This window comes from Manis pentadactyla, chromosome 2 (genome assembly GCF_030020395.1).
Source record: "Manis pentadactyla isolate mManPen7 chromosome 2, mManPen7.hap1, whole genome shotgun sequence".
Classification (NCBI taxonomy): Eukaryota; Metazoa; Chordata; class Mammalia; order Pholidota; family Manidae; genus Manis; species Manis pentadactyla.
This window is the reverse complement of record NC_080020.1, coordinates 128,514,844-128,539,738: the sequence shown is the minus strand read 5'-3', so window position 1 is coordinate 128,539,738 and position 24,895 is coordinate 128,514,844. Positions and strand designations below refer to the sequence as shown.

Below are 24,895 nucleotides of genomic sequence, written 5' to 3'. Positions count from 1 at the left end.
GAAGCTACTCCCTTACAGATGGGTTTGGTTTGGTTTCAAAACAAGCACTTTCTGTAGTTCAACTAAAACACCACTATGAGATGTCACTTCCTGAGTCACAGAATAATATTTGTGCACATCTACTTGCTCTGTTTACAGCTAGGCTACATCACACTGGTAATTACTACATGACACTCCTTAGGCACCACCGCCTGTGGGTGGGTGCTCAGATCCGGAGCACTTGTCTCCACTCCCGAAACACAGCAGCACCTCATAAATCAGTTACCAGGGAGAAGGGTTGTTTGGGGGTTCAAGTCTTTTCCGCACCTCTTCCCATGTCAGGTACGTACAACTGCAGTCCCCACTTCTGAGGCAAAGAATCTGCAGTTGGGAGATTCCTCCCCACAAACTGCTAAAGCCACAGAGCAATGTCTCTAATAGCCCTTGGTGACATTTATCCAGTGGGTGACAATCACGCCCAGGGCAGGCCTGCAAATATGAGGCTGAAGTGGGGATGAGACTATGGCCTGGCTTGGAACCCTCACTTCAAGACTGTCATTTCATCCCCCTAAAGAAGGGATTAGGTCATCCACGTGAAGCAGGGTGACACACTGTCCTCTTGACCACCACCTAACTTGTGTGTTTCTCCCAGGGACTTCCGGGACACTCCCTACACTGTTTCCCAACTTCTGCATCAGGACACTTTGTGACCTAGATGTATTGCCATGCATTGCTACATCCAGGTTTTGACCCTCACCTTTGCCAATTTTGGATTCAGCGGTGGCAGGTACCAAGTGCGAGAGAAGGCAGTTAATGGTGTGAGGGTACAAGGGGAGCTAAGAGAATGGCAGATGAATGAATGGCAGAGTGAGAGAAAATTAGAAAAACACAGGTAAGCAAGACGGGGGTAAAACTGTCTTGCCTGATTTCATCTCACAGAAAGCACTGATGAAGTCATATTACTCTAGCCAAAGAGCTAGAAGCCAGAATGCCCTCAGGAGGTCATCTGTATTTCCCTTTCAGAGTTTACAGGTGGTTTCACAAGAGCAGTTGAAAAACATAAACAGAGTTTTAACTCACTCCTGCCTGAAGTCTTTCCACTGAGTTCGGACTGGTTTTTATTTTACATTCTTACCAGGCTGCAAATTTGGCTAACCAGCCCCAGAAACAAACTGAAATCCCTGGAGAAGTTAGCTGCAGAAAAATTACTGATTTTCAAAGCAATCTTCCTGTAGGCATTGCAAGCTGATGCTCTATTTTCTCAAACTCGGAATTGAGACATTCTGTTTCTCTCACTGTGTCTCCAACCTTTAACTAACCTTCTCTGAACTGAATCTCGTTTTGTCCACTGGTCTTAAGTTAAAAACTAGGTGAATGGAACACAGTTTTCTGTTCCTTCATATATATGTGGATATTTAATTTGGGTGTGGCACAGGCTCTTCTCTTGGTAATTACTGTATCTCACAGCAGTCCACAAGGTATTCAAGGTCATTTATAAAAGTACATAGAAAAGAAGGGATAAAATAAACACCTAAGGGATCACAGCCTATTAGTTCACAGAATGCATTTGTACAAAATGGCACACACCTTCATGCAGGAGATGCAGCCCCACACCAGGGCGCACAGCTCGGCGTCAGAGCCCAGGACGCATGTCTGCCCCCAGCTGGTTCTCTCATCTGGATGCACTGGCACACAGCTTGTGTAGCCATGGATGGGGCAGGGGGATGGGGGTGGGGTTGGTTGAGGTGGGGGGTTTGTGGAGGGTGAGGGGTGCAGTACAAGAAAATGGGGCTAAAGGCCTGACAGGAAAGAAAATAAGAAAGCCCAGGGCAGAAGAGCAATGGGAGTGCATTCCAGAGGTTCCCACATACTTGCCAGAAGTGAGCTGTAATTTTACCTCCAAATGGCTAAATCAGACATGGAAATATGATTGTTTATTAGTTTCACGGTGCTCATAAGATTAAAACAAACCCATTGGACAGAAGACATGCATGTCCTGAACCTGAACTTCCTCCTGTGGATACTCAGCTCACTGTAAGATGCATTGGGCAGACATCTTGCCTTCTCCCTACAAGAGGTAAATACCTTCACTAAACATAGTCTGCAGCAGAACACCCATGCTCACTTGGGTTAAAGCAATCCTAGGAAGAATCAAAACAACGTGAACCAAGCATGCCCCCCTCATGGCCCTGTTCCAGACATGAAGCACACACACACCATCTAGGCCTGACCAACCTGGAATGCATTGGGTGCTTCTGCACACACCCCTGGTCAAGGCCGCCATCTAGAGAGAGTGGGTGGGTCACACACAGTGAGTATCTCCCATATATGTCATGACAGGCAACTGGGGTAGTTACAAGGATTAGACCAGAGAAGGTTAGGGTATTTTTACTGAAAAGTGACCTAAGGCAGTGTGTAAGTCAGGTAAGTGTTACTATTATTAAGTATAAGCCACTAAATATTTAATGTGGATTAATACCATATTTAATTTATAAAACACAACTATAAAGTATTATTATGCCCAGTATACTAACAAACACAATGAAATTCAGAGGTTAAGAAACTTGCCCAGGGTCACCCAGCTAGTAAACAGTGAGGCTGGGATCTACAGCCATGAGTGAAAACAGCTTTGCATAATTCCAAGGGCCATGCCTGAGCTCACTCTGCAGAATGTTTAAAATAGTGTGTGTGTCTGAAGATATGAGCTTCAACTAACTAAAGTCATTCTATATAAATACATTCATCAAGGCACTAGACCGATGGAACATTCCTCTGTTAAGAGATGTCACTGGTCTGCAGTTTTTTTAAAGAGCAGAAGAGGGAGCCAGATTGAAAGGTTCACCCAGTTATCTTTCCAAATGCTGATAAAAACTTATTAAAAATATTAAGTTAGCATTATTTTCTCCTTCTACAAGTTTTAAAATAAAGTCTCCAAATTAGCTGACATTGTTCCCAAGAAAAAGTGGGGTCCATGTCCTCTCCCCTCAAATCTTGACTCTGGTTTCTTGACATGGTAGAAAGGATTCTGGGCCCAGGCATTAGGAGACTGGCAGCTCATCCATGCATCCCCCTAATTAAGAAGACTAAAGTTGTATACCTCATTCTCATATACATAGCAAGCCAATTTTCAGCAATATAGTAATAATATATGTGGAAATATCCAAAAGGAATATTTTGCAGGTATTTAAAAAATGCTTCCAAAATGTTAAGTGCCATTAGGAAATGCTCATGAGAGAGGAAAAAAAAAAGCAGCATACAAAATTGTGTCTATCATATACAATTATAATTTTGCAAAGAAAATCTGTCCAAAGACATACTAGAAGACAAAATGTAACAGTATTTTTTAGGGTAGTAAGGTCACAGTTGATCCTTTCTTCTTCATATTCATTTTCCCTATATTATTTTCATTTCTCTCAATGAACAGTTGTAACATCTTTTAGTGGGAAAACAATATTGTATATGTGCCTTGCCCCTTAGGCAAGCCCCTCTAGTCACCTATCTTCTGTGGGACTTAGATTTAGCACTGAGAAGACAACCAAATGGATCTAGACACAGATTCCCCGGTGAGGGAAACAAAGACTGGATGTAAAGAAAGCCCGCACAAGTGGGCTTTTCCTCTGTCAAGGATGGCTTCTGTTTGCAGCCCTGGGACAGCCCTGGGACGTCCACCATACAGCAGCTGCAGCCCTCTTTTGGCACTGGAAACCAAAGAGGCCCTTCATCACATTTTACGAATAGCAAAGAATTAGTCACCCGGTATGTTTAGAAAACAGAACTCAGTTTCAACAAGGGCTCGATTACTGGGGCTTCTTGCAGAGCTCCAACGATTTGGGAAGCAAGCTGCTTGTTAACTGGAAATGAAGATATCTCACACAAAACAAACTCTCTTGCAATAAGGACAGATTACATTGTTCCCCATGTTCTTAATCAATTTCAAATATTAGCCCAGCTGGGTCAAAGCTGGATTTCAAAAGTGGTAAACATTTTCTATGACTGAGAGACATTTTCCATGACTCTGTCAGAGGGTGGAAGAAAAAGAAATCATTAATTTATTCAACGAACCTTTACTGAATGTCTAGTATGCCTGGGGGATATATAAATGAAGAAGATGCAGCATAGTATTAAATGCTAACTCTTACATGGGGCCACCATCACTGTGAGTGCTGGAGCTGACCCCAAGACGCTTACCAGAACCAATTTGGGCATCTCTTTTCCAACCCCACCTTATGTGGGTGGCTTGGAAAAGAATTAACAAATGCTAAAGATCAGGGGTCCCCCCCTAGAGAGCCTGTTGTTAAACACTTACCAGCACACCATTACCTACAAGCCCCACAGAGGGGCCCTATATACTTCTCCCCTCTTCTCCAGCTTCTCTCTCCTTTATCTTTGTGTGCCAACCATACTGACTCTGAGCATCAAGTCCACCTAGGGTGACACCCACCATGTAACTGTACATGTGGAGTCAGCTGCCTGCCTTCAACCAGCAACTCCTTTACTTAATGGCTGTGTAAACTTTTTTTGTTTATTTCACCTCTCTGTGACTGTCTCAAAACTAATAGCAGCATAAGGACTTTTTCAGACATATAAAGGCTGGAATAAGCTTGCTCATGGGAACCTGTGTCATAGAAAGCTGGAGAAGGGGCACGCTGGTCAGATTTCTTTGTGAGGCTTTTCCCAGTCTCATCTCATATTTTAAAAAAAGAGTATTATCAAATGATAAGCCTCATCAACAATGTAAAATTAAGCCTATAGTCAAGCCAACATGAATTATTAAAACATCGGGATTAAAAAATATATTTAAATCAATTTATTTTAAATCCTCCAAGAACAAAATTCAATGCAATTGCTAATGCCATTTTGAAAGCTTAAAAAGCTTTGGTTTTCTCATCCTTCAGTATGTCCAGAACCCAAATAAAAATCTTTACCACTCCAAAGCAGAGCACTACCACCTGTGAGCAACCAAAATTGCTATTACAGAATTAGTTTTAGAGGCTCAGTGGCCTTTTTCAATCAGACTTTTAAGTCTCTACTATGTTATATAAAAAGTCCAATAAAAACGCTTCAGAGAGTTCTGGATTAGCAGCCAACATTTTGCTTCTTAATCAGTAAAACTGCACACTGTCCTCTTGGTGATATCCCCTACTTACTGGTTAAATATTTGATTTGGGTAAAACATAAGTAGATACTTCTGCACAATCTATAAATTAACTACCACCTGTGATTTTCAAAGGGGCAGCCCTTCAGTGTTCTTTCCCTTGTCCCATGGTTGCAAGTCACCAAGTCATCCGTCCTTACTATGGATATATGAGATATCCAAAAAAAAATGATACTGGAGCCTGTCACACACTCAGAGCCTACCTCACCGGGTCAGACCCTCTACCCACAGTTGTTTTCTCCTTCTGTAGGAGCTAAAGCCTGTATAACTTGAGTCCAAGCCCCTAGAGTGCAGGTCAGCCTCACTGTGCAGGGCACTCAGTTATTTGCCTCCTGATGGCTGATCACAAACTACTCCCTAATAAACAGTGCTGTCTTGAATATATATCAGCCTCTGTGCTTGGGGTTTCCTGGTATGTAACTTGTACTAATTTCTGAAATATGTGTCCGGTTAATTCCCAACTTATGAACTTAGTTATGTTTCAAAAGAACATTTGTGCACTTCAGAATCCACGTTTCCATGAGAAGTTACATATGGCGCAGAGGTTTTCAGGCCAGTACACAAAAGCATATGACTCCATAGTGTCTCTGAAGAATTCAGGTGTCCCCACACACCCAACCCCTTGCTTGAAACCCTCTAGGGACTTCTCACCTTTTTGAATAGCATCCAACCTTTTACCATGGCCTCTGAGGCACTATGAGCCTGGCCTGACCTAATCCTCTCTCCTACACATTGCTCTGTTCCTGCATTTCTGTTCTTAACAGCCATCAGTGTCTGCCCTCTCGGGATGCGTACAGACACCAGGCCTCCTTCCCGAGGTGTGCTCTCCTAACACCCTCACGTGGCCCATCCTCCACATCTCAGCAACAAGGCACTTCCTCAGAGAGGCCTTCTTAACTCTTCTTCCAGACCCCACACATACCAGGCATCCTCTCACATGACCATTTTTTAAAAATGAATATTTTTTACTAATTTTTTTTGACTTAAGTGTCTGCCTTATTCAGACTCTGCCACATGAAAGCAGGGGCCTAACCCAACCCAACACCCTGGCTCAGACGCAGCATCTTATAAACACCTGTGAAGGGAAGCAATGAATGTGTACATATAGTTATCGGGTGTGGAGGTGCTTCTGTGATAAGACACATTCAGAGCTCAGTCTTGGGAGCCTCATGTGCATCCCCCTTCCTGGCAGCTGGATAAGGAATGTGTCACCTATCCACACCCTTTGGGCCCCTCAGGCTACTGCACACATCTGAGGGTGCTGCCTCAAGGTGGGGCCTAGAATGAGGCAGGAGAAGGAACCACGCAGAGCCGGGCCTCTGGCCAGGGTATACCTTTGCTCATATTTCTTGATCCCGTCTACTTCCCCAGTTGTTGCCCCACTTGCTTTCTTCTTCTCTGGCACCCAGAGTTTCCTGCTTGGATTTCTGCCTTCCCTATGCCGCTTTTGCAGCATTCTCTCACACCCTCTCCCCTCACCTCCTGACCTTGAAACTGGCATGGAGTCTTTGGAGGTCATTACCAAGAGTGTTTACTACTGGCAACAAGATAGAGGAGGAGGGTCTGTCCTCTGCCTCCCTCCCCTCCAGCTGTGTTCATGTTTATCTATCTGGTGAATATAGAATGGTGTTTCAGCCTTTGGACCATTAGCGCATAAAGCAGTCAGGCATGAAGATCATGCAGCCAGTCAGGCATCCAGACCTGCTAATGAAGCTTCATGTCATTTGGTCTACACTGATTTAAGAGACCCAAGTCAGATTTAGCTCACTGCCAGTTACAGAGCAGTTTGGGTCACCAAATTCCAAAATGAGACTAAAGTAACATAAAGAAGTCCAAATGTGAGGTTCAACCAGAACCTGCTACACTGGAGCCCTAGGAACAAGTTTATCAGCAGACACAAGACTTAGAATAGTTCTTTCTTTTTAGACATGGCACCAAAGGAGTTGTCCAAAGGCACACAATCTCACATTTAGCAAGAGCAGAATTCCCTCTTGAATATAATCTTTTCTTTCTAGCCTAGCTCTAAACTTCCTCCCCATCTGGGGTGCCCTTTCTCACTTTCTGCACAGACAGGGTAAAAAACAAATGTGTGAAGCAAAGCAAAGTATACTGCATAGAAAACCACCAACTGTTAAGAGCTGGGAATTATCAAGATAAAAAAGTGGGGGCTAGGGTACAACTTCAAGAGAGAGGAAGTTTCCCATTTTCAGCAAATACATCCTTGGTAATACTAATTATTGTTAGATATGTGTTTATTATATATACATATACTCTCCTTGTCTGTTTATCCTTTGTAACTAGTAAAATATTTTCTTAGAAAAAAATCTTGTTTGCTTAGTTTAGATCATAAACTTATAGCTCAAAATATTGATCAGTAATTAATTACTATTTAATTGTTCAATGTTACATTTCATTAGGTAACTCTTATTTTTCTGCCAAATCTTTCCCTTCAGCCTCTCACATGATTGGGGCCCTTAGATATTTAGTGATGTTAAAATGGTTTATAAATACATTCCATCAACTAGTATTTATTAAAAATGCCTATTCTGTGCAAAATTCTATGCAGAGTTGGTGAGAATGCTGTAATGCAAACAGAAAAAGAGAAAGTGCTTCTTTCAGAAATGTTAAAATGCCATAGGAGGTCACATACAGCGCCAGAAGATCAACCCATCATCTCAGACCAAAACTGACATTTTAATGTCTCTGAAAATATTTTCTTAACTAGTTAGTCCATTTCCTAAATCTAGGCATTTTTATAAATGTTGTCTTCAAGTAAATGATTTAATGTCTTATTTTATATAGAAAGTTGTCTCATTATTCAATGAAACATAAACTTAATGTCCTCTTTGATGTACTAAGAAGGAATTTGGAAGAAAATGAAAACTAGAAAAGTAAACAGAAAAGTAGCTCTTAAGGACATGATTACAACTGATTATAATCCACACAAACACACATTAACACAAGGTCAAAAATATACTTGGGCCCTCCTATTCCTAGAGAATTACCAGTTTCCACTTTCTTAGAAAAAACAGCAATAATCCTTTTTCCTTTTTTTAATAGTTTTCTACTTCTTCATATCTGAATGTCAATGACCCTTTCAGAATTCCAATGAAACTGATTCACAGGAATTAATGCAGCAATGGAGCTAGAAGTGGAGGCTTTCCTCATGGGCACAAGTTAAGCTCATATTAGCAAGAATTAGAGGCTGCTTCCTTTCCTGTCTCTATGTTCCCTTCTTAGAGCTAGATATCAAAACACTGATACAATTAAGGTACTGCATATTGGGGCACAATTAGCCACATTTTCAAAAATAAGAACTGTGGTTAAAAGAAAGTGTTGTAATATCAAAATAAGTATATTGGTCTACTATTTAACCTTTAAAAATGTTAACCAATTCTTTAAAATGAAAACATTTTACAATTCCGTTCAGCTTAGATTTCCAACAACTATCATCTAAAGTTTAAAAAAATCACAAAATTCAAGTAGACTTTACGTGGTATAGGAGGAGACACTTTTTAAAAATATCAGGCCACCATGTCCTCCTTCAAGAAAAAGCACTTATTTGTGTCTGTTTCTAAGGGTGTAGGTAATTTTATGTCTCTCACTTCATGGTAAAGAGAATACAGTTTACTGGGACTGAGGGATCTCATTCCTAACTTTTAAAATGTTAATTTAAACTACTTCTTAAATCAGTCATAATATTTTTGAAAAGACAACTAGCAGATAAAATAGACTCAAGGAAAGCAAATATATAGTATAATTACCTTTTGCCTGGTCCAAAGTCCTCACCTTCAGGCATTTCTGCCCTTTAAAAACAATACTACCGTGGAGAACACAGCCCTTAGCCCCACGATGGTTTCTTCTCCACTCTAAGGATGAGTATCAGCAGGGGAAAACCCCTGTGCTCAAGTTCTTTCCTTTTTGGAAAAAAAGCACTCCTCCTTTCCTCAGAAAGTAGGTGTTTACAAACTCCCAAAGCACCTGCCTGTTGAATGAAGCTAGAGCTGGGGTATTATGACTGCCCCTTCTAAAAATAAATAGGTCACCTCTTACTCCCAGTACCGTGACAGGCAGCTGGGAGAAAGCGCTGCCCAGCTGCCCAGCATTTTCTCTCTGGTCGTGTGAGAAGGTGTCACCACCCAGCTATTAACCTTTATTGGGATGACTTCACCTGGGCTTGCCTACCCTTTCTCTTTCCTTTTTTTTCCTGGCATGACAAGGTACCCCACCACAGGGCGGTGTGGCCGCAGGGAGCTTGAAACTTCAGCCTGGCTATCAGATCTCACAGGAGGGAGCTGGAGGGCAGAAAGCAAATGAGGTCTACGTGCCAGAGTAGAGAGGCTTGTTTGTTCTGAGAATGCTTAGCCACTCAGCCAAAGATCTCTCTTGCGTGAATAAAAAAAAAAGGTGGGGGAGAGGGGGAATGCCAAGAAACAATTATTTTGAGGGATATTGTTTTGCAAGAAAATCTTTCTTTGGGTCATCTAGATTTCTCAGCTCAGGATAACTATGCATACGCATGTGAGTCCATGCACAACATGGTTTCTTCTGCGGGCTTCCCTGTCATCAGGAAGCAGCTCAACACTGGCACACCGCCAGGTTTGTGAGTCTGAGATGTTTTGATAGCTGGGCTCATTAAGGTGCAGGAGTCCTCAGTCACCAAGTAACCTCGCAGGACAAAAACTACTTCGATTCTTCTTGCCTCCAAGGAGGCTAGAAGAAAAGTTTGTACCTGGGTGGTCAGAAGGTACAAACTTCCAGTTGCAAGATAAATAAGTCATGGGGGTATAATGTACAGTATGGTGACTATAGTTAATAATATTGCATTGTGTATTTGGAAGTTTCCAAGAGAGTAATCTTAGAAGTTCTCATCACAAGGAAAAAAACAGTTGTAACTGTGTGGTGACAGATGATAACTAGGCTAATTGCGGTGATCATTTCACAATATGTACACATAGCAAATCATTATGTTGCACACCTGAAACTAATAGATTGTTATAATCTCAATTAAAGAAAAAAGATAGCTCCCTCCTCATTAAAAAATAAAAAAGATTAGAACTATTACTGAGATTCCCTTAGGAATATATCTTAAAAGCTTTGCATAAAAACTTGAAACCATATTTTTTTTCTGATTGGGAACATTAAGTAAAGCAGTAGGCAAGATTTAATTATTAAGAAACAATATACTTAAAATAGATGTATTCCATTGCCATAAGATAGCTAAATTCAAGACAATGCTTTAATATTTCACACAAGATCTGAAGTTTTAGGCTTCAAAGTGTAAGGTTAAGTTCGTGCAGATACTCAAACATTTAACTTAAATACTGTCAACCTTGGAAAAAAAACAGTCATAAGCAGAATTCCGAAGATCGGGTTCTGCAGGAGCCTCTCAGAATGGCAATGTGCCGTGTTGTTAGAAAGTCCAGGTTTAAAGAACTGAGAAGTTGAAGCACTGAAAATATTATCAGTGAGAATATTTCAGCACTCTTATTTAACCTTAACAATGCAAAAATGCTGATTCTACAATCTCTCAGTTCTGACAATCCTTTCTCATTAATTTTTCCCTTTGTTCTCCTAACCTCCTAATTAACTGTTTCTTGGATATCTGAATGTGGCTGCTATTGGTCTTTCTGCTGGTTACTGCAGAATTGCATATATCCCTGAAACCTGCCTCTCAATTTTGAAGGACAGTGAACCCATCGGTGCAGTAACAAAGGAATTACCCATCACCGCCATGAAATATTTACTGAACTATTTCCTATAAGCACTCCTTCAAGCATTTTTAAATTACCTGCTTCAACCACGGATTCCCCTTTCTCTATATTTGTGTTAATTTCTGATATCCACAAGAACAAGGAGGGAACAGGATGACACAGGAAGAAAAAACAGAATGTAGTGACATGACTGGCACCGTGGATGACTTTCTGGCATTGATGACACTGTCAGTCCTTGGGGGAAGGGGCGCATTCCCTCATCATTGCTGACCTAAGTCTACCGGCATCCCCAAGTCGAAGGACTCACAGAACAGAGACCCTGAGGGCCTCGGAAGCTATCCAAGATTTAAGATGCTAAAACTGGGGCCAGCACAGCTCAATGACCCACTGTGGACAGAGCTGGGAGCAGGCTCCAGGGCTGAGCGCTCTCTTCAGTCCTACAGCCACAGGGACAGCAGAGCCCACACATTCTGGCAAAGGCTCACACGGACAAATATGTCCATAGTTTAAGTTTTCATATACACATGCTCTTTCAAAACTTGTATGCATGTAATCTTAGGAAATACTTCAAATGGATATTTTTCTCTTCCTTTGCAGTTCAGTCCTAAAGTATGACCTGAGAAAATCATCGCGACATCAAAGCTAAATGTCCACTTTTCTCAATGACATCTTTTCTCTTCACACAATCACTGGGTCAACAGTTTTGTTTCTTTCCCTCTCTTCTATAGCAGCCTTGACTGAAGCTCTGGGACTTCCTATCACAGACAATAAGGGTACCCTCCCGCTCTTGGAGGTTACAGGGCAGTATTAGCATGAATGGTCAAGGCTGCGGGGGTGCAGTGAGGGGAACACGTGGTCATTGGTGGATAGACTACGAAGATGGGTAGGGTAATACTTCACTAAATAAATAAAACTAACAGAATTCTTGCTGAAGGCAGGCCAGGGTGACCAGCTATTACCTGGGGGGTGCTGGGAGATGAAGAATTTGGTTAGATACCAAGTGATCAGATGTCAAGGATGGGGGGTTCTTGTCCAACTGACTTGACAGGATTCTTGCAACAGCCAGGTTCCTGAGGATGTGCCCAAGGACAGGGCGTAGTAGAAAAAGGGCTCCGAAGAGCCTGACTAGAGTTTGGCCAGAAGAGAGTCTTTGTTATTTCCTAAGAACAGGCACATTTTTATGTGTTATATTAGCATTCAGGCTACAAGCTATAGACCTTCTAGAGTTGCCCTGTCCAGTATGGCAGCCGCTAGCCACGTCCGGCTACTAAGCACACGAAATGCATCTATTCTAGATTTTTAAGATGGAGTGGCTAAAAAAAAGAATGTAAAATATCTCACTACTAAGTTTTATATTGATTCTTTCTTGAAATGATAATATTTTGGGTGTACTGGTTAGATAGAATATATTAATTTCATTTTTTTTAACATGGCTACTAGAAATTTTAAGTTCTATATGTAGCTTGCATTATATTTCCATTGACCTGCACAGCTCTAGAATTTTAATTCTCTACTTCTCTGCCAAAATTGGTCTATGTTAGACATAAAACAACAGCTACAGTCAGGGCTGAATGGCTAATACAGCATTACCAATTGTTTCAAAATTATTTCCAGAATTGCTTTTAAGAAGGAAAAAGGGTAGAGATTACAAAAGGCAACTAACAGGACAGTGCTGAGAAGAGTCTACTGAACATTTACTTCAATATCCTGGCCTCAGCTTTCCTCCACTTAATATCCTCTCCCACCCTTCCTTCCCTCCAGCCTCCAAAGATAAGATCCCACAAGTAACTCCTTCCAGGCTAGCTTGTGTCCTGAGCTCTGGATTCCCTCTTCTCCTCTTTCCTCCAGTTTGTATCACCAATTATCGCACCCTCTTCTTACTGGTTTGTGACCCTCCCAAATTCTACTGGCTCTTTCCGCTCACCGGCAAACACATCCAGGCCCCTTCCGGAAGTCCCACCACTGACCACACATCTCCTTCTGGTTACTGACCTCTGTTTCTGTCCCCTACAGACAAAGGCCCTAACCAGCGGTCTGTGGTGAAGTCACTCCTCACCAACACAACCTTCTGTCCCACTGTGACCCTGACACCGCTCTCTAAACACAGCTAAATACCTACTATTCATCTAACCTGACCTGAGCTCCTGGTGTCATTTCACTGCTGCCCCCTCCCGTTGTCTCGGTGGTGCCCCCACCTCTGGCGTACAAACTCCATTCTCTGGGCTCAGCGCCAACTTCTCTCAGCATTCCTTCCTGGTCTCTTTAGGTGCCCCTCATCTAACAGGCTCTTAAATGTTGGCGATCTCTAGGGCAGGACTTCTGTGCCCTTACACACACTAATTCCATAGGACTGGGATGGGCTGTGAATTTGCTCCCAGATGCTCCTGGTGAGGGACCCTCAACTTTGAGACGGCAGTCCTGGCATTCTAACATTGGCCACCTTCCTTTTCATGCTATACCATCTCCCTAGGAAATCTAATCCCAGATTTTCACTCTCACCTCTATGACCAAATCTATAACCTCACCAGAAACAGTCCAGACTGCCAAGCCCATATAGCTTATTACCCACTAGTGGTGGTACCCTGGAGCTGCCTCTAGCTCATGAAAGCTGCTAGCATCTCCTCCCACTCCATGTGCAAATAAGTAGTTTGAAATCAGCCATGGTGGGAGTATTGACACCATTGAAAACGGCAAATGCTATAAATCAAGCTGCCTATCCTCTACCCATTCTGCACCAGCTGTTAAAAAATTAACCACACACTGCTGATTTCTAGACATCTTAACCTGTGTTAAATCAACTTAACAGAGAGGCTTTATTTTAGATTAAGGGGGTCTAAATGTTTTAGAAGCCTACTTAAGAAAAGCAAAATGTAAGCCTATAGATGCCTTGAGGTTAAGAAATTGAGACCTAAGGCTGACCAACCATAAGCATCCAACAGGCCTTCCCAAATAAGGTAGGCACCGAAGTTTTAGCCCATCAAATTAATTGCTTTGCTTGGCTTCAGTCTTCTCGTCGACAGTCTTGCCCCTCCCTCCTATGAGCTCCTAACCGCTTCCAGTTTGGTGCCGCCTGACTTAAACTGATTTCTGTTCAAACTCTTGAACATTTTTAATTGAACTTCAGTTTACCTTTTAACACCTGTATGTCCCACAAATATCTCCAAAAAACAAGTCCAAAGAGGACCCACCACCTCCTGGCAACCTGCTCCTCCCCTGACCCTTTCTGTTTCTTTTCTTCTCCGACCTCTTTCCTTAAAAGAGTATTCCCTCATATCATTCTCAATCCCAATATTCTGATGTATTTCCTTCACAGAATTTAGCAATATCTCATTTTATCTTCACTATCTACTTACATGCCAGCTATCTGAATATTTGCCTCCCAATGTGGCAGGTAAGCAGGGACTTTATCTTCTAGTTCGTCACTATACCTCAGCAGTAATACAAAGCATAGGAGAGCTAGCTCGAGCACAGAACCTGCAATTTAAGTGATATCATTAGTTAAGTGATTAAGTGAAGAAATGTTCCCAATGGTCAACTGAGGCAGAAAAGTGGGAGCTCTATGCACACTTCCCTCTCCCTCACCAGACAGAGAAGACTCACCCAGGGCCATCAGCTCGGAGGCACTAAGCTATATTTATAACCCACCCGGAGTCTCCATGCTTGCCACAGTGACTGCCTTAGTTCAGATAGGAGTCACCTGTTTCCTAGGCTAGGGGCAGCCAAAGGTTTTTGATGAAACACTCTTTGCAGTACATGCACTTCCAATACATTGCACAATGCTAAGGTATACGCATATTACCTTTTCAGTATTCATACATTATTCGTAAATATTTTATGTACTTCATAAATCATACAATTTTAAATGTGGATAAAATAAACATTCTTTATAACTGCAAAAGATGTAAAATGACCTAGAGGCCTAACAATAAGGGATTAATTAAATTATGGTGCCATGAAATCCTATCTTGCTGCTAAAGAGAGTAAGATTATTAAGAAAATCTTCGCATAATATAGCTAGCTGAAAAAGGGACTAGAAAAAGTGTATAGTCCCACTTATGTAAAAATATACATTTATATATTGATGAAAATACCCAGAAAAAATATGTACGAAGAAAGGGAAACTAGGAGGATGAGGGGTGAGGGGATAAAAGGGGGAGGGGAGGGAAGAGGGGGGAAGAGAAAGGAAAAGTTTTCCAAAGGATCTACACTGAGGTGTTAATCGTGGTTTTCTCCTCTGGCTTAAGGAAATACTGCCTTGCCAATGGGTTTCAGCCCGGGACTCAATGTGACCGAATGGGGTTCACCATGGACTCAATGTGACCAAAGAAATGACAGTAGAATGTTTCTGGGATGAAAGGGTTATACCCAACTTTATTCCCATGATGGCAGGTCAATCACTTGAATCCTACCCACTCATAGTGAGTCTGCAGGCAGCAAGCCGGTCTCTGCCTCTGGGCCTCTCTGCCCCCACAGCCATCTCAGTCTCTGTCCTCGGCACTGCCACCACTCCAGCCTTATGTCTGCTCTCCTGCAGCTTTGCAGCTGTGCCACCATGTCACTTAAGAGGGCTGGGCGGAGCTCTTTATTTAGAGTCAATAACAACGCATTGCCCACACATGTGTAGTGAGCCAGCCAACTAGGGCCAGGGGAGAATCCTGGCCGCAGGAACCTTCACTTTATGCACTAAATACTGAGTATTTTCCATGCTATTCTTTTTGCCTGTCTCTATTTGCTATTTTTTCAGCAACAAACTGTTCTTATGATAAGAGGAAAAAAATTGTTTTTAAAATACAGAAAAGTAAAAAGGTTGCTTATAATTGGGAGGGGAAATTTTTTCTGTGGTTTCCTATCACTAAAGGGAAAAAATATCACTTGGGAAAGAATGCCTTCAGAAGCACACTCCCGCTGACCACTTGAGCTTCTTTGAGATTTTCACTCAAGCCAAATCAGTAAGAATCCCCGTCTCGGAGGAGCTGGTTCATAGAAGACATGTGCTGGGTGGAAGAATGAGAGAAAACCAAAGCAAGCCTTCCACCTGCCGACTCAAGAGCATAAGGATTCCCTGTCTCCATCTCTTTCATGTCCCACCAGACTCACAGTGTTGTCAATACAGCATGCGTTTCCCATGAAATTCAGAATAGATATTATGCACTTTGCAAAAATGGAATAAGCATATGTATGGAACTCATATCAAAGCCAGTATATCCAGAACAAAATTGGAAAGGACTTTTCCTAGATTAAAAAAAAAAAAATCAAATGACTGTTTATGTACATGGTATAAATGACACCAGTCAGGAATGAAGCTCTGGTAAATGATCACAACATGCTGCCCCACTGAGAGAGATGGAAGACTCTCTCTTGTTCTCTTGTTGGTGGAATCACACTGAGACTTGTCCTAGATCAGTAGCTTTCAAAGCAATAAAAACTCTTTTTCCCCAAATGCTATGCTATACCAACCTTTAGCCAAAGTGTGTGTTACTCAGGCTTAAATGGGGGCAGGGCACTGAAAAGTCTTCCACAAAGGCAGCCCCTGAATCAGGTCCTTGGAAGCCCAGAGTTGCTCAAAATATAGTTGGGAAACTGTGACCTGGATCATGTGGACAGTCAGGTAGAGAAAGTGGGGATCTTTTTTCTCTGTCTGTTCTAATAATAATTAGAACAGAATCAACCCAGTTACCCATTTTATCTTTTTTAAGCTTAGCATATGGAGTGTTTTCCTCAGATTTATTTTCATCCAAAAATAGCAGGCAAACTAAAACAAATACATGGAGCTTCTGGTCAACAGCTTTCTGGGAGACCTTCTTCCTCTCTCTGGACACCCCACTGTAGTCACCCTACTTCCCAACCTGGGATAGTCCCCAGATGTGCCTGTTGTCCTGGTGCAATTAGCACTCCTCAGAGTACCTGTGTAGGCCATCAATAATACATCACTATTTTCTTATCCCTACTTGTCAGAATTTCCATTTTGCCAATTTGTGCTGGACTGTCTCATATCTTGACTGTCATATAATTTGTTATGACCTCAGCAGGGACCCCAACTGGACTGAAATCTTTGCTACAGACCACTCAGTGAGTGGCCCCCCTGCCCTCCAGGGCAGGCCATGCCACACTTGCTGTCTGACTCTGTCATGGGCTGAACTGTATCTGCCACTAAGAGAGAGGTGTGGAAACAAAGCTGCCTGAAAAAGTTACAGAACACAGTGCAGCCGCCCAAGGGATGCTGGAGAAGCCAGCAGCCTGGTGGAGGAGAATGGCCAGGGGTGGACAGAAAGAAACATGGGAAAAGAGTCGGACACGGGCAGCAGGGGAAAGGCAGCCAAGAAGTAGAGAGAAGCCAGGTGGTGGAAAGGCAGCAGGAAGCACCATAAATGACCTAGCAGCCTCCCAGAGTCGCGTCCTGTGCCAGCTGTCCGTTTGTGACTTTGATCTCTAATGGGGGCATATTTGGTGTGCCCTAAACTTTCTGATCTAATATATTTCTTAATAAAAGTTCATTACATGTTGCTAATTTTTATATTGTGATATTTAGATTTAGGAGTTAATGACCATTTGAATTCATGAAGCAAAGAATAAACACCCCGAACAAACCCATATGCCCACTCATTCAGCAGGTTCTCAGCAGGAAGGGTGGGATGATGGCAGGTGGAGGGAAAGAGCAGGAAGCTACAGAGAGCTCACAGAGTACAGGAGTGGCCTCGGGGGACATGGAGAGGAAGAGGCGGCAGCTTGGCCGCCACCGAAGGAGGAGAGGTGGCCAGGGCTTCCTGAAACCGCAGTGCGGGCCTCACGTGTCCCATCGCCCTACGTCACTGTCGCGGTTTTTGTTGTGTCCTCCATGTACCCACCTCATCGCACTAAACTCAGTCCCTACAAACTCCTGTTTGGGCCCTTCCCAGTTGGTCACCTTGCCTGGCTTCCTTCCTACTTATTTCTTCATCCCTTCTCTCCTTAAAACACAGTGTGGCTCTGTGTCAAGCCAATTTCGTCCTCTCTTATCTCCTCTCCTTCCCATCCTTCCCCAGAGCCCTTCCCCTGCTGTCCCAGAAAAGTTTTTATAAACACCACCAGGAGGAACACAGACATAAATTTATGGTAGAAATAAAATTCTTATGGGGGTGGGGGCTAGAGGTTATCAATGCTCCAGCTTCTCTCCACAGAACACACATGTTCCTGAATAATATCACCTGCCTTCTTATTAAAAACTCTCTTCTAAGGCCCTATGTGCACTTCAGGGGTGAAGGTTGTTGACAGAGAATCTCTGGTTCCAAGAAATTGAGAACAAATAGCCATGGGAGAGAAAGAACTCTGGCAGGTCTCACTGCTCTTAGCAAACATAAGGAAATGGAAAATTTCTAAGGCCACAAATTGTAAGAGACAGAGGTCTTTGTGGACGGTAAAGGCTGGAGTAACTCAAGAATGGCACACAGCTTAAAACAAACCTCATCTCTTGAGCTTAAACATACAATGCAAGGCAAGGGGCAATTATAACCTGTTTAACTATGGATTATGTAATACTTTTGTTATATGTTGATCTTCCTTGTCACATTTTGCTTATGTCAGTGTTAATTATTTTTCATGACTTACATAGTACCTGATAAGTGCTTCTTGGCTACACATTTACCCAGCAGTCTGCAGAGAAGCCAAACTGAAATAGAGTCTTTTAAGCTCCACATTCCTACAATAGTTAATTATTATTTCCACATTTGCTTTGAAGTTATGGGTTGGGTGTCCAGAAAACCTGTTTCTCGTCCCTTTTTGACATAGGCCATTTGGCACCTGTGGCGTCAGCTCCCTGCTGAGCTCCACCTGCTGACCGGGGTGGGGCTGGGGGAGATCTCAGACACTGCAAGAACCTGTCCTCCAGGCAATGCGGGTTGGCGAAATGTGCTTGAGGCCAGTACCCTACAGCCTCCAGGCATTTTTGAAGGGGAACCAGCCCCTCCAGAGCATTTGCTACAAACAAAGCTGGGCTCTGTTTATCTTCCTAAGCGGGACAGAAGAGTGCCTTGACAAGAGAGCTCACAGCTGCTGCTTGTAGAAGGGCAGATGCCGCCAATATCCTACTGGGACAGCAGTTCCTTACTGCCTCAACCACTGCCTGTCTGATTATAAACCCTTTTATAAGAGTTTACCTCCTCTGGGCCGCCATAGGGTACTAAGGGATAACTCACAGAGGTGACTTGAGGGTGTCCTGTGCCTGCACTTCCACCAGGGTATGAGTAAAACCCCTTTGGAGACTAGCAAAGGCAACGAGCTTTAACAAAGAGGGAAACAAATCCAAAATGTGAACTTTGTAGAGCCTTAGAAGAGAAACAGGGTCCAGTAGGACTTGATGGTGTTAACCCGATTCCCTGCCACCATCACAATTCCAAATGGGGGATGTCTTGCCAATGGGTTTCAGCCCCGGGCAAGTTCGCTGTGGATTCAGTGTGACCAAAGAAATGACAGTAGAACGTTCTTGGGGCGAAAGGGTTTAATTACCCGGCTTGTTCTCCGGGCGGTGGGTCCAGCACTAGCATCTCTGCCTCCGCCCAGAGCACTGGGCCGAGCTCTTTTTGTGGTGACTCAGTCAGTAATAGCTTATTGCCTAGGGTGTGGAAGCAGTAGTCTAGCAACAGGCCAGTTACATCATCAAGTGGTTTAGGTTCAGTGAGGATCCTGGTCATAGGAACCCCAGCTTCCCCACAGGAGTTTCCTCTAGCATCCAGTGTAGCTGTAGAATAAGCACACACAAACTTGTTTTAATAAACTTTTTATTTTTGAACAACTGTAGATTTGCAGGGGAGTTCTGAGAGCTCCCACATGCCCTCTGCCTAGTTTTCCTGGGTTAACATCTTATGTTGTCACAACACACCTGTCACAACTAACACCCAGCCCGGGCACATCACTGTGAATTAACCTCAGCGTCTGCATTTCCCTAGGCTTTTTCGGTAACCTCCGACTGCCTTCCAGGCTCCCACCCTCGGCACCACCCAGCGGCCACTGGTCACATCTCGTCAGTCTCCGTGGCTCTGAGAACTGCTCCGTGTTCCCTCAGTTCCATGACTTTGGAGGTTCTGAGGACTATTTTGTGGATATCAGGTATGCTGTACAATGTCCCTCCACGTGGATCTGTCCGACATTTTTCTCAGGATTAGAATGAGGTTGTAGGCTTGGGGGAAGAAGAACAGAGAGGGGGCGCCCCTCTCGTCACATCACATTGGGGGCTCACAATGCCCATGTGACTGATGATGTTTTTCACTGGTGATGTTAACTTGATCACTTGGTTTTAGTAGTGTTTCTGGGTTTCTCTACTGTAAGATTTTTTTTTCTTCTTTTTCCATACTCTAGCCTTTGAAAGCAAGCCTAAGTTCTATGCACTTTCAAGGGAGGAGGAAGTGCCCACTGGGACACTGCCCCACCTCCAGAACAGCGGAGCAGGGACACGTATTATTCAGAGTTCTTCTGTAGGTGGCTTCGTCTCTCCTCCTTTCACTTATTTATTCCATCTCTTATATCAGTAAAGACTCACAGGGATCCATCGGGCTTGCAGTTCGGGTTATAATCCAGGGCTATGATACTGATTTTTGCAGCCACACACTCGTTTCTGCCCACCCTCTCCTTCAGATGGTGCCTCCAACCCCTGCAGACACTCGGGGAGGCCACCTCTCTGCCCTCTTGGCATCGCTCCACTCAACATGCCCCACCCTGCTCCCCTCTCTCCAGCTGGGCCGGGTGCTAACCACCACACACGCAGGCTCAGCCAGGATTATCTCGCTTCCATTACACCCAGTGTCGGCACCACCCAAGAGGTGGCACTGGACTGAACCCAGAAGACAGGGTGGGCCAACACGGGAATAAAAGCCTGCATGTCACACGTGTGCATCCAACTCTGACATAGGTGAGACAGGGTGCTGGGGGTGCTCCCTTTTGGGGTGCCAGGTGCTGTAAGTAGTGTCCTTGGAGGGGAGCTGTGTGCACACGAGAGCTACTTCCAATGTGGTAGGAAAGCCATGACATCCAGCCATTTTTTCCTCGCTCTGGTCAAATTTCCAGGATTGAAACCAACTCAGACTTCCTTTCCTTGTGTGCCATTCGTCCTTACCGTTCATGTCTCTTTCCTATTTTGAGCAGTAGAGGAAGTCCTTGGTTTAAAAATGGAAATGAGACTTGGCTTCTTTACCTGCACCTACTTTTAGCATCAAAGCATGGCAACGCTATACACACAGCTCATCATGAATGTCCACAGTGGACTCTGGCTACCAGACACTGCTTTCGGCCTGCTTATTTATAACCAATGTGGATTGTTTATATCAAACTCGACTTAGTAAGACAATGAAACCGCAAGTCATATTGACAACTTTAGAGGGCAGTGACCTGTTTAAGACTTCTCCTGGTCCAGCTTCTGTGTCTATCATGAGCAGTTAAAATTTAAACATCACTTCAGTCTGAACTATAAGTGAAGAGTGAGGGACATGCCATGTTAGGAGTTGTTGCAGAGGCTAGGAGACACCACGTGCAGATGGATGTGCAAGAAGGACAGGTGTTTACACGCACCCTCCAGGGTGATGGGTTGCCTTCTCCCTCACGGAGGTGCAACTGCCTTCAAGTCATGAGATAAACAGGGAGTCTCACCAACAGTGTGAAACAGCTGTTCCCAGGGGCTTCACGATAACACAGAAGTACAGATGCTAAAGGCGAGAGCAAAGCTCCTATTAGGGACGAGATGGTGCCTTCCTCTGCCTGCACGGAAGCAAGGTCCCCTCGTGGGCCTGGCAGCAGTTTGGGCAAAGCTGGGTGACAGAGACTGGGCAACACTGGGTTCCCCAGTGTTAGTCAGGGTTCATTCCCAAAGAGGGCCCTGGTGGTGCCCCTCAGAGTCCACCAAGGGGGTGACGACAGTCCCTTTAAAACATGCTCTGCTTTAGTGAGATTATGCCTCCAAACAAGGATGTGGCCACATGTTTGTGATCTTACCAAATCTCATATTCCAAGACTGTACATTCCATTTCTTTATTTTGATTAGAAAAGTACTGGGGGACAAGGAATGGCTGAAATGACACCAATCAATGCTTGTTTGAGAAGCCTTGAGATGTTACAGGTAACCCTGACAGAATTAGTAAAAAAAAAAAGTGACAGCAACAATAACAATTAAAAAGAAAGAAAAAAACATTCATCACAGATTTCATACCTGTGTGTGGGGGTACAACCTCACAACCAAAGGGGCTAAGTGTTACTGTAAATAAGCCCCTCAATCTTCTTCAAAAAGTAATATAGTGAGTGGTCACATCATACTGATGCACAGACTGGTGGTCACCAGAGGCAGGAGTCAGGGCCGGGGAAAGGATACCAGCTTCCAGCGTTAAGGTAAGTTCTGGGATGTATAGAACAGTATGGTGACGGAAAGTAATAATATTGCATTGATATTGGAAAGTTACTGAGAGAGTACATTTTAAAAGTTCTCATCCCAAAGAAAAAAGTCTATGTGAGGCGATGGACATTCACTAAACTTACATTTCACAAAAATACTTATCTTGAATCATTATATTGTACTCCTTAAACTTACACAATGTTATAGGTCAGTTATATCAGAAAAAAGATAAACTGGAAAATAAGATTGTGGAAAAAAGATAGACTGGAAAATAAGATTGAAAGTTGTTTATAGCATGGTACAACTTTCAGTGTCTCTAGTTTAAAAAATGCTCTATCACAACTTAGAGTGGAGATAACTTGTTCTGGGAAATGTGTGAGTCTCAAAAAGTGGCCCTAGTTTCAATGAAACTGACATGAAAAGAAAAAGCGCCATTTTGAAACTAACGCTTTATGTGAATAGATGTGATTTTTATATGTATCAACGTAACTAAATTTGCAAACAGAGATTTTTACGGTGGTTACAATTTGTATGAACAGAAAATGAGCCCCTTTACATTTACATGACTGGAAGCCTAGAAATTCAAGGTGGCCAAAAGATTTTTCTGGATCTTGGTGACAGAAAGGAGGGCCATCACCGTACATCTGAGGTCCCCCTACATGGGCACAGGTTGCATTGGGAGTGGAGTGGGAATTATCTCTGGCTGCTGTACGGAAACCAGTTCTTTGGGATCAAGAGAAGGAGGGGGTCCAGTGAGGAGTGAGCTGCAGCACAGGCTCAAGGGGATCCAGGGAAGAGTAGGGGGTCTGGGACACACTCTGGAGATGGGGCCAAGTAGGTTTACCAACAGGCTGTGTGGAATGAGGGATGTGGTGACATCAACTGTGACTTCAACTACTCACCTGTACACCTCACAATCCTTAACAGTATAACTCTGAAGAACATCTAATAGCATGAGATGACCGGCATATTAAAACAGGGGTTGGGCAAATTTTCTGTGAATGCCAGATAGTATTTTCAGCTTTGAGGGCCATATGGTCTCTGTCAGAACCACTCAGCCCCACTGTGGTAGACACGATACGTAAACGGGTGAGTGTGGGCCACAGCTTGCCAACCCTGTATTTTATACACACAACCTGACAAATTATAAAAGAACATGTATCTATTTGTAATTGATTAAAGAAAACCGTCTGGAAAGAACTATTATTATTAGTGATTATCTCTGTGATTATTTTCTTTTACGGGCTTTAAGTATTTTTGGAAATTTCTCCATGTATAGATACCTTTTGTAATCAGATATCTACAAATGGAAACAAAGTCTAGGATTGTCTGTTTTGGTGTCCTGTCATTGATTATACTTTTTAACAGGGACTATTTAACATAAAAATACTTATTTAAAAAGTCATCAGTGTGAATGGATTTTAAACATGTGTCATATTCATAAAATGGAATATTATTAGGCCAAAAAGAAGGAAATGAAGTGGTGATACAAAGACCTTTTTTGCTTGTTTTTGATGTTGTATCTAAGAAACCATTGCCTGGCTATACTTAACAATACTGTATTACATATACTTGGAAGTTGCTAAGAGGGTAGACCTTATATGTCATCGCCACATGCACCAAAAAATGGTAATTACATGAGGCGATGGGGTTCTTAACCAACCTTCTTGCAGTAATCATTTTGCAATATATATGTGTATCAAATCATCACTTGTACTCCTGAAACTTACATATGATATCAGTTATACTGCAATAAAACTGAAACAAATACACATAAAAAGTCATCAGTGAACAAGTTCTAAAATGGTAGTTGCAAAGAAATAACCCATAGTTGTGTTTCCTGGCATGGAGGGTGTCTGGATGAGCAAAAAAAAAAAAAAGTTGTTTTTTATTGCATTGGCCAAGTCTCTGGAAAAGATTGCATCTCAAATTAGCAGCCTGATTGTTTGCTGTCCAGATAAATATTGTGTTGCTATGACTGAAATCATCCTGCCACGTGGGTCACTCTGCCATATAATTAGCTCATCATATCAGGTGCAAATCAAACGAGCAGCACTCGCTGTAAACGTGGTAATTTAACAGACCAGAAACACTCTTTTCACGTATCAGTAACACCATCCCCCAAAGACACTGGTCAGCAGCGGACTTAGAGCACATCAAACATTTTGATGTCTCAGCTACTTGAGCTCGTTTTGTTCATGTCCTTAATTGCATCACTGTGCACGTTGTCAGTCTGCCGGGAGGTGGAACAGGGTAGAGAGTGAAACTTAACCTTAAGTGTCCTTCAGGTGCAGAGATACCATCTCACGCTCTATCATTTGCACTTACCCTGCCTGGTGGTCAGGTTCATTTTCAACCTCTCTGTTTCTGTCAGCATCAAGTCTAAGCAAAGCCTAATGGAGCTTGACCTGTGTCCAGAATGCTGTACCCTGTGCTCTCCCATCATATGATCCAGTCTTTCTGGCCCCAGAAGACCACACTGTGTAGCAGCTCTGATTTCCTTCTGCCCACTGCCCCTTGTCCTCCCTTCCCAGGAGTTGATCCTAATAAAGGTGCTGCATGCTCATTTCCATCTCACAGGCCACCTCCAGGAAACCCACTGTGGGTAAAATTGCAATATTTCCCAAAATCTCTGGCCTGGCCTTACTGCATCTCCATATTAATAGGTGTTTCAAGGGGTGGAGAGAAGTAGTCCGT

At 43.1% G+C, this 24,895-nt stretch overlaps 1 protein-coding gene across 2 annotated transcripts in view; it reads right to left on the bottom strand.

Annotated features, from left to right (window-relative positions):
• The window catches only part of RETREG1 (reticulophagy regulator 1), a 135,204-nt gene that overhangs the window by 27,371 nt on the left and 82,938 nt on the right, over positions 1 to 24,895 (bottom strand). Inside the window, exon 1 of one of the 2 annotated variants that reach the window (XM_036896742.2) lies at positions 8,899 to 9,341. The exons of the other annotated variant lie outside the window; for it this stretch is intronic. Within the exon in view, the coding sequence (XP_036752637.1) occupies positions 8,899 to 8,933 (35 nt within the window). The 5' untranslated portion in view covers positions 8,934 to 9,341. Of the gene's footprint in view, positions 1 to 8,898; positions 9,342 to 24,895 lie in introns of those variants that run through there. 2 annotated transcript variants of the gene reach the window in all.